This window comes from Rousettus aegyptiacus, unplaced genomic scaffold (assembly GCF_014176215.1).
Source record: "Rousettus aegyptiacus isolate mRouAeg1 unplaced genomic scaffold, mRouAeg1.p scaffold_m13_p_13, whole genome shotgun sequence".
Classification (NCBI taxonomy): domain Eukaryota; kingdom Metazoa; phylum Chordata; class Mammalia; order Chiroptera; family Pteropodidae; genus Rousettus; species Rousettus aegyptiacus.
The window spans coordinates 29,210,071-29,226,049 of NW_023416288.1; the positions used below are offsets into that span (position 1 = coordinate 29,210,071).

General features: G+C 32.6%; 1 protein-coding gene across 21 annotated transcripts in view; it reads left to right on the top strand.

Annotated features, from left to right (window-relative positions):
• Positions 1-15,979, top strand: part of HDAC9 (histone deacetylase 9) — an 824,368-nt gene that overhangs the window by 512,516 nt on the left and 295,873 nt on the right. For 17 of the 21 annotated variants that reach the window (XM_016139429.2, XM_036231088.1, XM_016139430.2 and 14 more), the window contains one exon: positions 234-497. In XM_016139429.2, coding sequence (XP_015994915.2) covers positions 234-497 — 264 coding nt within the window. Of the gene's footprint in view, positions 1-233; positions 2,833-15,979 lie in introns of those variants that run through there. The other 4 variants (XM_036231096.1, XM_036231098.1, XM_036231097.1 and 1 more) reach the window with 1 other exon arrangement.

Consider the following 15,979-nt stretch of genomic DNA (forward strand, 5'->3'; position numbering starts at 1 on the left):
TTCCCTTTCCATTATTTCCTCTTTCGAGAAAAAATTTCCCAGCTTTATCAGGATTAAATTGACTCAGTACAACCTGTCCTTGTGAAAGTTTCACGGTCTCCATAGATAAAGTTTATTATTTACCTCCTTTCCACCATTTTCTAAGCGCATTGAGTCATTAGAAATCAAAATGTATTTTGCTGCTCTGATCACCAAGAACTACTGAATTTGAACCCCTGAACGCTCTCTTCTAGCTGCTTTCGAAATCTATTGAACAACTGAAGCAACCAGGCAGTCACCTGGAGGAAGCTGAGGAAGAGCTTCAGGGGGACCAGGCGATGCAGGAAGACAGAGCGCCCTCTAGTGGCAACAGCACTAGGAGCGACAGCAGTGCTTGTGTGGACGACACACTGGGACAAGTTGGGGCTGTGAAGGTCAAGGAGGAACCAGTGGACAGTGACGAAGATGCTCAGATCCAGGAAATGGAATCTGGGGAGCAGGCTGCTTTTATGCAACAGGTAATAGGCAAAGATTTAGCTCCAGGATTTGTAATTAAAGTCATTATCTGAATATGAAATGCACTGCAGGTTTTGATAAGTGGATATCATTTCTTATCCGTTTATATCTCTGAATGATTTGATTTTAGTGTTTAAGGATTTTAACTAAAGCAGATATATCTGTATATAGATCTCTATATATACTGATCTCTATATAGATATCTAGGTTTCACTGAAACTCCACTGGTTAGGAAATACCTGTTACACTAAAATTATACTACATAAGTATCCAAGTAATTACTAGGCTTTAAATCATCTCAAAGCCTGCCACACCAATTACTTCTAAGGAAAACGAACTCTCTGTTGTTTTAGTTTATCTGTTGAGATCAGTGACTGCTAGATATAATTTCCCAGTCTGATCAATGAAACATTCTATTAGTTCTTGGTGTTTTTTTGATATGTAGAATTCAGTTTTCACATCATTGTACATAATGTATCATACTACAGTCTTAAACACTGTTAAAGGTAGTCTGCCCCTTCCTCTCTCTTTTTTGTTAAATGAAATGTTCTAGTTACCATGCCGATACTCCTAGGTCACTATATAGATTACAATTGACAATATTAGAAATAGAGGTGGTTTTAAACATATAGATGCCAAGTACAGCACTATTTTAAATATTACCTTATGTCTCACCTAGCACTGCTCATTTTACTTTTATCTTGTTATTTGATGACATTGTCTATCAAAAAAGATCAAATGAAGCAGACGAAATCAGATACAATATTGTAACTACAATTGTAGAAAACAGTTAACAGTATGATTATTTTCTGATATGATGTCAAAATGATGTTTAAAAGAAGAAGGTGTATTATGTTTTATAATCATTATCCCTAGGATCTCTTAAGTATAATTCCATAATGACATAGCATATACCATACCATTTCGGCAAATAAAAAGTTAGGAAAGCTAGGCTCCACAAAAGAATCTACTTGTACAAAATGCACCTTCGAAAGAACTGTGTCCTTTGATGCTATGAAATACAAACAACTTCGAAGGCAATAGAAGACTCTTGTTTATTTAAGTCAGTTCTTTGTCAGGTTCCTGCTGTTCTACAAAAAACTGATTCTATGAGACTGACCAGGAAATGCCTTGTAGAAACAGGAAGTCCAAGTGATTCATGTACTGGGGAATGTAGGGAAAAAAACAAAAAAAAAAAACGGAGGATAGTGTTTTACTCTGTTCTGTTTTTAAAGGGCACTCTCCAAATTGATTTATTGTCTAAGAAAATAACACCACAAGTAGGGAAATTGTTAAGGAAGCTTTTCACTGGAACATTTCCTTCATACTCCCTTTTGATATGTTTACCTTGTTTTATAGATTTACTTTTGTTAAACTAGTTAAAGATTCATTGTATTAAGACCCCTTTAATATGGATAATCCAGATTGACCTAGAATCTTTGTGGAGTTTTTTTCTATTAAATATTTATATTTCTAAATCCAAGGTATTTTAAAGTGTAGTATCCTGTTACAAATGAGATTCAGCAGTTTTGCCAAATGTAGACATTGTACAAATGTATGTTATTGGCACGTGTTGTTTACATTTTGCTGTGACATTTAAAAATATTTCTTTAAAAAAAGATTACTGATAAAGATACATTATCCTTTTTTAAAAAGTCTCCATTGAAATTAAATTAACATAACTAGAAGTTAGAAAGTTTAAAATTTTTCCATATAATGAAAGTCCTTCCGATAATTTGACAAATAGCTATAATAGACAACACTTCCTATTACCAACATATTTTGGTTAGTCTATTCCTTCAGATTAAAATGACCTTTTGTCAGTTGTTTTTGCATTAAAAATGTGGCATTCCTAGCATAAAATTGTATATTTTTTCCATCTCATAAATATACATTTTCTTTAAAGTCTTTTTTTCAATCTAATAAAAAAAGGGATAGTGCATCTTTTAAAATACATTTTATTTGGGGAGGAACATGTGGCTGAGCAGACTTTTGTATATTACTTCAAAGATATGTAATCACAAACAAAAAAAAACCCTATTTTTTATAATGTCATTTGAGAGAGCTTCATCAGTACAGTTGGTGGACGTTAATTGTTTGAATTTGATAGTCTTTGAATTTAATCAAGAAACTACCTGGAACCAGTGAAAAGAAAAGCTGGATTTAATTTTAGAACTAATTGATAATTGTCTCTTTTAAAATCTACTGTATTTATTATAATTTACACCCTTAAAGGTGATATCTTGTTTTGTGTTGTAAATATATTGTTTGTATGTTTCTCTTCTTGCCTTCTGTTATAAGTCTCTTCCTTTCTCAAATAAAGTTTTTTTTAAAAGATCCCCTTTCATACATATGGCTTTGTGTAAACTTGATATATATAATCGAATTAGAAGCTCATGCACTAGGTCTCATATACCAAAATATACTGCCATTCTTTGTTGAAACAAGAAAATAAAGATATTTTGAACAGTTACTTTTAATACCATTAAAAATAATAAATCCAACAAAAATGATTTAAAACAATTTCTATCACCATTATCAAATAGCAAACATAAAATCTGTTACATTTACATTTCCCCAGTGTGGCCTTTTCATGATGTTATCTTTGATACCAACTTCTAAATATAAAAGTTTATATAAATAGATGTCAGTTCCTAACTTTGAACAACTTAAAAAATTATTTTTAAAAAGGTTAGTATAATCCCTTGAATGTACCAAGCAGTCAATAGATATTAAAATGAATAATTTTTCATTATTCTAATAGTTATATCTATTACAGAAGAGCCTGACTTAGGAATAGAATATAAAGTGACAGTATTCAAATTTAAAAAGACAAGAGTAATTAAATGACCTCCCCTTATATGGAAACAATAATAATACTAGCATGAAAAACAAGAAGCCTGACTCAGAGTAAGGGAACTAGACATACAGATCCCACAGTCTTTGCTGTACCTTGTTCCTCTTCTGGTCAGCTGCTGGCCAGACTTACCAGTCAGCACTTTATAATATGTTACTGTGTATTTGGTTCAATAGGTTAATAATATTTGTTTTATATTCTTTGATTCCCTTCATCTGAATTTTAATAGTGTCATATAAATTAAAGTCACTCTAAGTCACAACAGTATTGCACTACATTGTTAAGAATACTAGAGCTGATATCACCGACTATTACAAAATGGATCATCATTACATAATGTCATTAATTTGATGACTTGGTCAGAATTGTGAAAATACCCTTGATATTAGTCATAATACCCCCAAATTGCCTATGGACTATAAAATTATAAGATTAACTCAGTACTAGAGACCTTCAAAAAAGAATTGGAGGAATCAATTAGTTAATGGTTGTACACTGTATATCTGATTTCTAAAATGTAAAATGGCTGTTTTAATAAAAACGACCAATGTTAGGTTAGAAACTTTTTCTTTAGAAAAATAGTTTTTGCCAGGACTTGCAATAAATAACCATTAGATTTTTCACTTGTGGCAGTAAAAAATGGTCCTATCTTTCGTGAAGGTGGCTGCCGAAGTGAAGATTGCTACTTTTCATAAATTCGAAAAAGACAGTCTTTAAGAAATTTTTGGTTTTTTCCTAAAGGATAGTAAAAAGGAATTCAGACACTATACATTTTTGTTGAAACCTAGTATTCAATAGATATATAGGAAGACAATAGTAGTTTTTTTTTTTTAATTTGACATTTCTTTGTGATTTTTTTTTCAATAATGGAAGCATGCAATCGTGGGTATATAATTGTGGGTTAACAGTGATAAATAATCGAGGTCTTCAAATTATAACCAATTATAATCAGGAACTTGGAATGCAAGAGGAGTTTCAAAGGTAGATTGCCATTACTCTTATAATTGGTAATTTTAAAAGGAAAGTACGAGAAGGCAATCAAAGAAACTGGGCAAATAAAACAGGATGGTTTTTCAGACCTTACTGATTTATAAAGGTTTCTATTCTCATTTTATAATAGCTTCTTTGAGGCCTATAAACTATGGGATTTAAACAATGCAATTTTAGGTTACCATCTGGATTTACAAAAAGACTTTTACTTTTAACTATTGCAAACATACAACGTGTACCATGTATTGTTTTAAGCACTTTACACCTATTTGTTCCTTGAGTCCTCACAACAACCTTATGGCATAGGTATCATGGTCCCATTGTAGACATGAAGGCTCTGTGGGGCACAGAAAAGTGAAATAAGATCAAGGTCACCCAGTAAGTGATAGTCTAGCTCTATTTTGAACTTAGACACTCAAGCATCAGAGTCTTTGTGCTCAACCTTTACCACCAGTTTATATTTGTGCAACAATTCTATTTACATATCCTAGTTTATTAAGTTATTAGTACTCTATTTTACCTACCTCTCTCTCTGTCTCTCTCTGTCTCTCTGTCTCTCTTTGTCTCTCTCTGTCTCTCTCTCTCTGTCTGTCTCTCTCTCTCTCTCTCTCCTTTCTGCCCATTAGCATTTCCAAACTTTTTTAAATCAATTTTCTCTTTTAAACATTGCTCGAAGTTAGAAGACTAGGACTCTTTCTAATTCAGAGAGATCTAATTGTTGTATACATTGTATTCAACCATTTCGAATCGTGAAAATTTGTGAGTTTCTTTTTTTCTAACAAGAGCCAGTCTGGGGATTGGGTGAAAAGAGTGACTGCACTTGGAATTAACCTTTAAGAGACTCTAGTTGATAAGCCATTATTAGGATGCTGCCTTTTTAAAAATTTTTTGACCTATCAAGGAAGAACTTGATAATCATCATTTTGACCTAACGTAGTCTGTATAAAATTTTGTAAAAAGGAAAAATTGGGACATTTGTTGTAGACTTCCTAGGTGATTTTCCAATAGAAAGGTATGTAAAAATCCTCTTGGAGGAAGCTGTTGACAATTCAGATTCTGACCACAACCCCAAGACTCTGATTCTGTTGTCCTGACAGGGAGCCCAGGAATTTACATTTTTTCAAGCCCTTTTGGAAAATCTGATTTAGAAACAGTGCTTTGGAATGGCCAGGAGTCCTAAACCACTTCCTGAGATGGCCTGATTCGTCATGGCTTTTACCTAGGATGCTCGGGTTCTCTCTCTGATTCATAGTTTTCAAAATAGACTATCTCATATTCCTTGTATTTTGTCTGTTCCATCAGTATTATAACTCAACTATAGATTATTCTCTGTGTATTTGCTGTTACTTCTTTGATAATATTTGTCGTTTTTGCTTATTTGTCTCTACTAATTTAATAATTTGTTAGGCTACTTGTAGAGCATGAATTCACCAAGACTTGGCAAATTATATTTCTTCACAACTGAGCTATTTCTTGTATGTTGTTTTGTGTGTGTGTGTGTGTGTGTGTGTGTGTGTATTGAGATAGAATTTATATAACACAATTCACCATGTTAATCATTTTAAAATGCACAACATCAACTCAAAGAAATCACATATCAATTAAGCAGTCACTCCTTATTCTCTACTTCCTCTAACCCAGGCAACCACTAATGTACTTTATATCTTTATGGATTTGCCTGTTTTATATAAATGAAATCATACATTATTTGGCCTTTCATATGTCTGGCTTTTTTCACTTTGTACAACATTTTCAATGTTCATCCACATTATAGCACGTATCAGTATTTCATTCTTATCACTGAATAATATTTCATGGTCTATCTATACTACATTTTCATCAGTTGATGGACACTTGGATTATTTTCATTTGGGGCTATTATGAGTAATGCTATGAACATTCCCGTACAACTTTTTGTGTCAACATATGTTTGTAATTCTCTTGAGTATATATGTAGGAGTAAAACTGTTGCGTCAATTAGTGACTTAAAATTTTGAGGAACCACCTAATGTTTTACACAGTGACCTATTATACATTCCCACAAGCACTGTATGAAAGGTTCCAATTTTTCCACATCCTCTCCAACACTTGTTAGTTCCCTTTTTTGGGGGGGGGGGCGGTAGCTATTTTAGTGGAAGAGAAATACTAGCTTGTTTTGATTTCTGTTTCACTAATGACTAATGACGTTGACCATCTTTTCATTTATTGGACATTTGTGGATCTTCTTTGGAGAAATGTCTGTTAAAATCCTTTTCACTTTTAAATCGGCTTGCTTGTCTTTTTGTTGTTGAGTTGTAAGAGTTTTTAAATATATCCATGATACAAGACCATTATCAGATGTATGAGTTGCAAGTATTTTCTTCCTTTCTGTGGGTTGCCTTTCACTTTCTTGTTAATGTTCTTTGATGCACAAACACTTTAAATTTTGTCCAAGTCTAATTTACCTATTTTTTTCTTTTGTTGCCTATGCTTTCAGTGTCATATTTAAAGAACTGTTGCCTAATTTAGTGTCACAAAAGTTTACACCTACAATTCCTTGTAAGAGTATTTAGCATTTATTTTTAGGTCCATGATCCATTTTGAGTTATACGCATTGTTTTTTAAGTATTATTCCATGCATTTGAGTTATTTTGAGAGAGTTAAATTATTGGAATTATTAGGAATTATTGGACTCCATTTTCTCATACATCAGCTCTGTCTTCCTTATTTCTAGTTGATTTTGGTCTTGCTTTTTTGCCTTTACTGTTGCTGTTTCTCATTGCTTCCCAGTTTTTGATAGTTTCTTTTTTTTCCCCAGTGAGTCACTTAAATACTGCAATCTTGATGTTTATTATATCCAATATAAACTTTAAAAAAATTAAGTTTATCTTTTCTTAAATAAATGCCTTATTTTCCAGTGATCTTTAAAACTAAATCTGAGTTATTTTTCATTTATACAGTTTTAAAATTTTACCCTGGTTACCTATTTTTATTTATGTCTACTTTCCACATGTTTTATGTTGAACTAAATGAAGAACTAATGAACTAACAATCTTTGCTTTGAACTTTGTGCCTCTGTTGACAGAATTTCTGCAAAGACTCCTATATTTGTACTGTCCAAACTGGCAACCATATTGTATCTATTGAGAATTTTAAATGCGACTGGTATGAATTGAGATATGCTTTAAGTGTAAAATACACACCAGATTTCAAAGATATATTATAAAATATATATTAATATCTAAGTAAGATATATATTGATTACATATTAAAATGATATTTTTAATACATTAGGTTATATCATAGCATTATTAAAATTGATCTGAACTGTTTTCTTTTACTTGTTTAATGCAACTATTAGAATATTTAAGGTTGTGTATGTGGCTTGCATTTGTGGCTCACATATCATCTACTGCAGAATGCTGCTTTAGATCATCTTCCTCCCATTTTACATTATGTTAATAGATCCCTCACTGCAGCATTTTAGAAAATAATGGGCTATGAAACCTAAATAATCAATATCTTCTCTTTCCAATATCTTTCTGTTGCTGTTACTTGACCTAACATAGAGGCATAAAATGTTAGTATTGGAAGAGTTCTGTGGCATCTTAATGCTTTAAAGGTTTAAATATTACTTCTCTACCTTAAACGCAATTCAAAATCTATCAAATATTTTATCAATGCTATCAGTCATAAAGACAATTCAGTTATTGCTTCACTCTCATCTCAAAGTTTGTAAATGCAAAGTTAGTAAAATGTTCTGTTTCTCCCCCACCTCCCCCACCCCCCAACTTTTCATTTCTGTCAATGGAACCACCATTTAGACACTGGATAAAGTATCATGAAATCATCTTTGATTATCTTCTCTTTTTTAGGTCGTATAAGCAGTTGGTGCTCTTATTTCTGATTTCAACTCGTCATATCTTGTCACTTTCGCTTTGGCTCAGCTTTCCCTAGTCACTACCTTAATTAATACTAAAATTTATTCTTTTATCATTGCAGTAGCCTCTTTCCATATCATTGTGATCTTTATACTGATTCAGTTAACTTACTGTAAAATAGCAATACAGTTTTTCCATTCTTTAAGGCAGAACCTACGACATCTCAATATCTTCCATGTTGTTTCAGCTGAATGATATCACCAAGTTTCAGCCCTAATAACTCAACCTTTATACTCTGACAAAGCACTCATCTCTTTCAGTCTAACTTAATCACTTACAATGTGCAGCAAATTTTCAACTAGTGGCTCCACTCTCCTGAGTTTCATCAAGCTTTTTCCCTATCTGGAAAGCCTTTAACTTCCTTTTCCAAACCCTCCTCTGGTTTTCTCCTTTCTGCCATTTCTCTGATTTCTCCAATATACCTAAACTCTTCAATCAACTTGGAATCAGTTCCATACAATTCGCCATGTAATTTTTCTTTCATCATGACCTATGTGTCTTTGTATCTTTTTGTCTTTTGAAACCAGGCAAAGTAGATTATGCAGTGTTTCTAGCACTGCACAAGGAATCTGTGAAGTGCTCAATTAAACTTAATTTGAATGACTTATTTTTACATTTCTCTTATTCACATTTCTTAATGGCTAATGTACATTTTCTTTCATATTATGATTACAGGCCCACTTTTGTTTTCTATGTGAAATGTAGAATCATATTATATTCATTGGACTATTATGCTGAATTTCCACATTAGTAATATTTTCTTTAAGTTGGCTCGAGTAATAAGAGTTGCTATTTAATTTTCATTTCAGCCAGGGATAAATGATGGAAATCGTTTTCTTGATGAATTTGTTATTTGATGTTATCAAAACTAAATTGAGTTTTCATAATTTATATTATATATGAATCTTCAATTACTTCTATTGTAGTATCGGATACATTTTTTGATGAAAATATAGCATATCAAATAATTTTCATGGTCTCTTTAGTGTATTAATTTTTTTACATCCATGTATTCCCTAGATAATTTTTGAAAGATGAAGCTGGGAAAGAAGACAAAGTGATTCATATTAATCTTAGAAAGTGAATCGACCTCATCTTTGTGCATATTTAAATAAAACTATTACTGGACGTGGAAATTAATGCGTTGTTTTGACTACATTTGGACCAGCCTTGAACAGTGGCATTTCTTGTTGTCTTTGAGATCCATGTGTGGAACTACCTTACAGATGTATCTGCCTAGTAGTGACAATGCTGATCCTATAGCCAGACTTCAGGAGTTCCTACTTCATCATCTATTAACGACTCAACCTGGAGCAAATTACTTCATTCTGCCCAGCCTCGGTTTACTCGTTTGTTAAATGTGCTTAACAATTGTAATTTTTAATTTGGGGTATTGTGAGGTTTAAATGGATCAGTGCATGTAAATAATATTGTATGTGGTAGCAGAATTGGGCAGAATGAAAATTAGCAGTTGCTATTAATATCATTATTAATAACATTACTAATAACTTCCTGGAGCTTTAGGAAATGTCTTCTTGGTGAGAACCTGTCTCACGTTCAATTTGACTTTTTAATACTGAATAACTCCATCTTCAGTAAATAAAAATCCGCCCCTAGAACAGTGCTTCCCCACCTTTCATGCCCCAGCAAGCACAGAAAATGCCAATAGAAGCACAGGGTAGGTCACTGCAGGAGGCCATCTAGTATAGGATTCACCTGTAACCCTTTCCCCACTCTAGGGCAGGATTCAGGTTGGGATGTTCTTTGAGGGATTCTGGAATACACTACTTTCTATTCCTTTTCCTTCTCCTTTATCTTCCATAAAAAGAAGCCCCAATTTTCTTTTTTAAATCAGATTTCAACTAAGGAATCATAAAATGTAAACCAACTATATGTATGAATCATCAACGTAATCTTCACTCCAAAGAATATATTAAGAAAATATCTTGATCAGGGACAGGACCTATGGATAAGCTCTGTCTATGCCCAGCTCCCCTCTAAAGTTAATTCCTACCCCATTATCAGCAGCAAAGCTGTCAATCAGGAAGCAGAACTCAGAAAATTGGCCTTTCCTGTAGCCTACAACGAATTCTGTTACCACATCGGTATTGGGCTCTGCCTGTTTTTTGGAGTCAGCATGAAAGAAAGGTGCAGATGCTCCTTGACTTACAATGGGGTTATGGCTCGATAAACATAAGTTGAAAATAGCTTAAGTCAAAAGTGCATTTAATACTACACCTGTAGAGTATTGGGTACTTACCCTCATGATCACTACTCATGGCTGTTGCCCAGCATCTCGCGAGAGTATCCCATTGCATTTCCCTAGTGAAGGAAAGAATTAAAATTCAAATGTGGTTCCTACTGAATTCATATTGCTTTCCTACCATCATAAAGTCAAAAAATCGTAAGTCAAATCATCATAAATTGGGGACTGTCTGTACTAAATTCTTCAGTGTCTTTGCTTTTTAACAAATGCTCAGAATCTTTCTTAGTGGGAGAAGGGTTTTTTTCCTATCTCCAGGTTGGTGAATATTAAAGTGGTTCCAACTGGGAACAAGAAATCCTACAACGATTTCTTGGTTTTAAGTGAATTGCTCCCTGATTTTAAAGTCATCATTCCTCCATTACCTTCATTTAACATGATAAAGAATAAGCTTACTTCATATTATATTTTTAGCTCTTACTCATGTTTTGAATTAAAGTAATTTAACAGTTTTCTAGTACATATTTTAAACGGTTTGATGTTTGCTTTATTGCTTGAATCATCTGAAAAACTGGTGAAAATATTCTACTTGATTCCTTTATTTTTATTTTCTTTACCTCATACAAATTTTAAGTATCTCTCTATATTTTTTACCTTTTTATATGCACAATGGTTAGTTGTTACTCAATATAATATTCTTCTAGAAATGGAAATAGGTAAAAAGAAATATTTTCCAGAAAGAGTTCCCTACTACTTTTTAATGAGGTCCCACCCTCACCCCACTCCCCACTAAGCCCCAGGCAAACAACCATTCACCTCTTTTCTGTTGCTTTGCATTAGTTTTGATTTTTCTAGAATTTCATCTATATCTATCATATAAAAAGAGTCTGTGATATTTTGTCTAGATTTTTTTTTCATTCAGAAAATGCTTCTAGATTCATTCATTTGTGTATCAGTAATATGGTTATTTATATTGCTGGATAATGTCCCATTAGATGTATGTGACACAATTCATTTACATATTCATCTATCGATGAAAATTTTGGTTATTTCCAGGTGTGGGTGATTATGCGTAAAGCTGCTCTGACTATTCTATACCAGTCTTAGTACACATTTGTCTTTTTGTCTTTATTTCTTTTGGGTAAATACCTAGAAGTATAACTGTTGAGTTGTATGCTAAGTGTTTGTTGAACTTTCTAGGAAACTGCCAAATTATTTTTTGCATCAGCAATGTATTTAGAGTTCCTGTTGCCAGCACTTGGTATTGTCAGATATTTTTTAATTTTGTGCATTCTAGTGGATGTGTAGTAGAATCTCATTTGTTGTTATGTTGTGCTTCCCTTGATGTCATCTTTTCGGGTGGTTGTTGGCCATTTGTATATCTTTTTTGGTAAATTGTTGATTCGCCTATGTTGAATGTTTTTTGATCGGTGTAACACGAATTCTGGATTCAATCTATTTCTAGATATGTGTGTTGAAAATATTTTCACTTAGCCCATAGCTTGTCTTTTATTTTGAAAAGCAGAATGTTTTCATTTTGATGAGTCCCATCCTATTGACTTTTTCTTCAATAGTTAGTGCTTTAGTATCCTACCTAAGAAAGACTTGTTTCTATGTTTTCTTTGTCTAGTTTATTTTTTATATTAAAGGCAAAACCATTTCGAGCCATGTAATTTTGTGTAGGATGTAAAGAAAGACTGAGGTTCATTATCTTACAAAGGTATCCAAATTTTTCAGCACCAGTTTTCGATAAGATTATCCTGTTCCTTTGAATTATTCTGGTGACATTTTTAGAAATCAGTTGAACAAATGTGTGAGCAAATTTCTGAACTCTTCCTTTAATTTCATTGCTCTAGATGTTTAACTTTGCACCAATACTATGGAATGTGCATTGCTATTGATTTATAGCAACTTTTAAAATCAGGTGGTAAATTTTTCAGTTTGTTTTTAAGATGTTCTTAAAAAGGTTTTTGGCAACTTGATTATGATTTGCCCTAATGCAATTTTCTGTGTATCCTGCTTTGGTTCACTGAGCTTCTTGTGTCTGTGGATTTGCACTTTTTATTGTTTTGGAAAATGTGACATTGTTTCTTCTAATGCTGTTTTGTTTTGTTTTTTTCCTTTTCTCTTGGGACTCCAGTTATACTTAGACTGCTTGATATTGTCTCACCAGTCTGTAGTCTCTGTACACAATTTTTTTCTTCTCTTTTTTTCTCTCTGTGTTTCAGTTTGTATAGTTTCTATTGCCATATTCATCTTTTCTTCTAGTGGATAAACTTCTTTTATTTACATCCAAAAAATTCTTCAAGATATTGTACTTTTTGGACCAAGACATTTCATTTGTTTTTTAAAAATGTATTTTCCATTTATATCCTCCTTATATTTGTGTTTCTTTAAAGTCCTTGAATCTATTTATAATATGCACATAGTCCTTTTCTGCCGATTCTACTATCTCTGACATTTCTGTGTCTGTTACTACTGCTTAATTTTTCTCTTGAGTATTGTTCTTATTTTCCTGCTCTTTTTAATTTCTAGTAAATTTTTATTAGATGCCAGACAATTTAAATTTGTTGTCTTTCTTTAAAACTTATTGATCACTTTGAGCATTTCAAAACTTGATTTTAAGTTTTGTCAGGGAAGGTCTATAGTAGCCTGGACTCTCAACCTGGCTTCTCTTTCTCACACACTTACCTGTGAGTTTTCTGGGCCTCCACTGAATGTCCTCTTAGTGTTTATAGCGATGGATGACCTCAGTGGTTTATCAGTCTTAGCCTAGAGCCCTGGGGCAAGGAGAAGGAGAGAGAGAGATGGGATTCAGTAAAAGAGTGAAGAGATAATTACATCTATTGGGGAGGAGAGCTGGCTAAGCACATTCTTAGGCCTGGTTTCACGCTAGAAGCTGGTCACTTATTGGCTCCTACCAAGTCGCTTTTTCTATAGGGCTTGACCATTATCTCCTAGGCTTTGAATTTCTTGGATTTTGGTTAACTTTACATTCAGATATTAATTCTGAAGGAAGATGTGGGAAAATAAATATTAATAATTGCTTATTGATTTCCAGCATAGTACGTAAACAGACTGAACAGACATTACTAACCCATGTGTACTAGATGACATTTTGTCATCCTACAATTATATGGGATTAACTAACTAGTTCAGAATACTGACTAGTTCTCAAAAACCTTTCAAATATCAGTTTAAAAGTTAGATTCCATTTCTCTCTCTCTCTCTCTCTCTATCTCTCTCTATCTCTCTCTATCTCTCCCCCACACACACACAAATTGAACTTCCGCAAATTGGGTGTGTTTTTGTGTAAAGGAGTATATATACTATAGTTTTATTAAATCATGTTCTGTTAAGTCAACTCTTTTACGTAATAAGAAATAATAAATCATGAAAATTCTTAAATTCAAGTTATAAAAGCATGAATAATGGAATATTTATAATATCTGAATACTAGCTACCATAAATGTAATTTTTACCAAAAAAATATTAAGTACCACTTATATTTTATATATTACGTTACATATTTAAAATACATTCTATTAAATATTTCTGTTTAAATAGATTAGCCATGGTCTGAATCGTCTCTGCCTCTAAGTTAGGAATACTTTGCAACCTTCTAATCTGAGATCCTTAAGACTGTCTTTATTTTTCCATCATAATGCTTCTTTATCTAAGATGACAATTACTATTTCATAGTCCCTGTTCTTTACATTAGAAATCATTACTAATGAAAACCATGATTGATAAAAAATGAGTAGCACCTACCAAACCAGGGAAATCTAGAAACATGAGGTATGGATATATTTAAAATAATGTTATCTTAAATAAAAAACCTAGAACTATAGTGGCTAACTTAGAGAAAATTGTCTTATTGGGTGAGAAATTGTGGGGAGCATAGGAAAAGAGTTTTCTCAAGATATTCCAAAGGCTTTACGCATTATTTTCCAATTTATCTCTTAATTTTCAGTTGGGTAATGTGGAGATAGGATATAAAACTGGTGAAAAATGAGCAGTAGATTTTAACTCCTATTAAGGAGTGTTGAGGTTTGATTTAATTTGGTATAGAAACATATCCTTAAAGCAATCAGAATATTGGCTTAAGTTAAAGTTTTGATAATGCTTGGGAGAGTGGGGAAGCTTTCTTTTTCATTCTTTTTTTTTTTTTTTTAATTCCCATGGTCTTTTGGATTACTCTTGAAGTGAATTAGGAAGTTCTCAGACATTTGGCATTAAAGTCCAGGTTGAGGGAGTTTATGTGGATATGCGACTTCTGATTCTTGGATAGCGTGTTGATACTGTATATTTTTTAATGGTTACATTTTTCCTTGACTAGTATAAAAGATTTACTGTTACAGTTTGCGTGTGGCCAGGCAGTGGCATATGGAAAAGCTGTTTCCTGCTATTTAATTTAATTAGCCCAATCACGTGCCAGCCTTCGGGCATGTCACTCTGGACCTCTGAGGCTCTTTGTCTGTCAAAGAGATGGACAATATCTTGGCTTTGTTTGGTTGCTGGGCATGCTGCAGATAAAACCACTGAAATTCTGACTGTTTGTTTAACCAAATCTTTGCATTTTTACCATTTGGCTTTGATTTTCTTTTACCCAAAAAAGATGACATTTTGGCTTTGGGAAGATGAAAAATAAAAATTGAGAGGATTTGAAGAAGAGTTGTTACTCTTTGTGGTTTAATATGGTGTTGAAAATATTATCATTTTCTAATCAGAAATTTTAGTTTGTTATTACTTTGTTAGTAGCAATTCAAAGCAATCATCATTGAATCATTTTAACCCTAACTTAACTGACAAACTGTCATTTTAAATCAAGGCTCCTTTTTTGGTTTATGTATATATTTAATGTGATTTTCTTCATCTGGACAAATCTCTAAATTTTTCAGTAAATTTATTGTTGAAGAAGATGATATTTCATATTATATTTTGAACGAGAATATTATAGTTTTGTTTTCATAGAAAACACAGTAGCTAACACATTTAGCAACTTAAAGAATTGTTTCGATATTCTGGTCTTTCTTTCAAGGCCAAAAACATTTTTAAATTTTTAAATTTTTCATTGATGTGTTCAAATTTTAATAATTCTCTATTTATATTTAAGTCATTATTATATTCCTAATATTTTTCAAGCTTTAACATTGGTGAAGAATATTTGAAAAGAAACATTAAAAAGTGCATTCTGCAATTTAGCAATATAATTTGCAATGAGGACTTCTGCCTAAATTTCTAGCCAAATTAATAGCAACTTCCTTGAGTCCAAGTGACTTGTCTAAGGTGGTAAACTTATTTGAATATCCACATTTGAAATTAGATGTTCCAGATTTAAGATTCTTAATTAACTTAGACACATACACAGTTTAGAACTTCAAGAGGTTGCATGTGGACTTAATAATACACTGAAAGAGTTAAATTAAAGCACACGGAACATCTAGGCAATGTGAACTGCTGTGTTAAGTGCCAAGATAGAGCCTTAGCCTCTGACAGCTCTCAGCCTTCGGA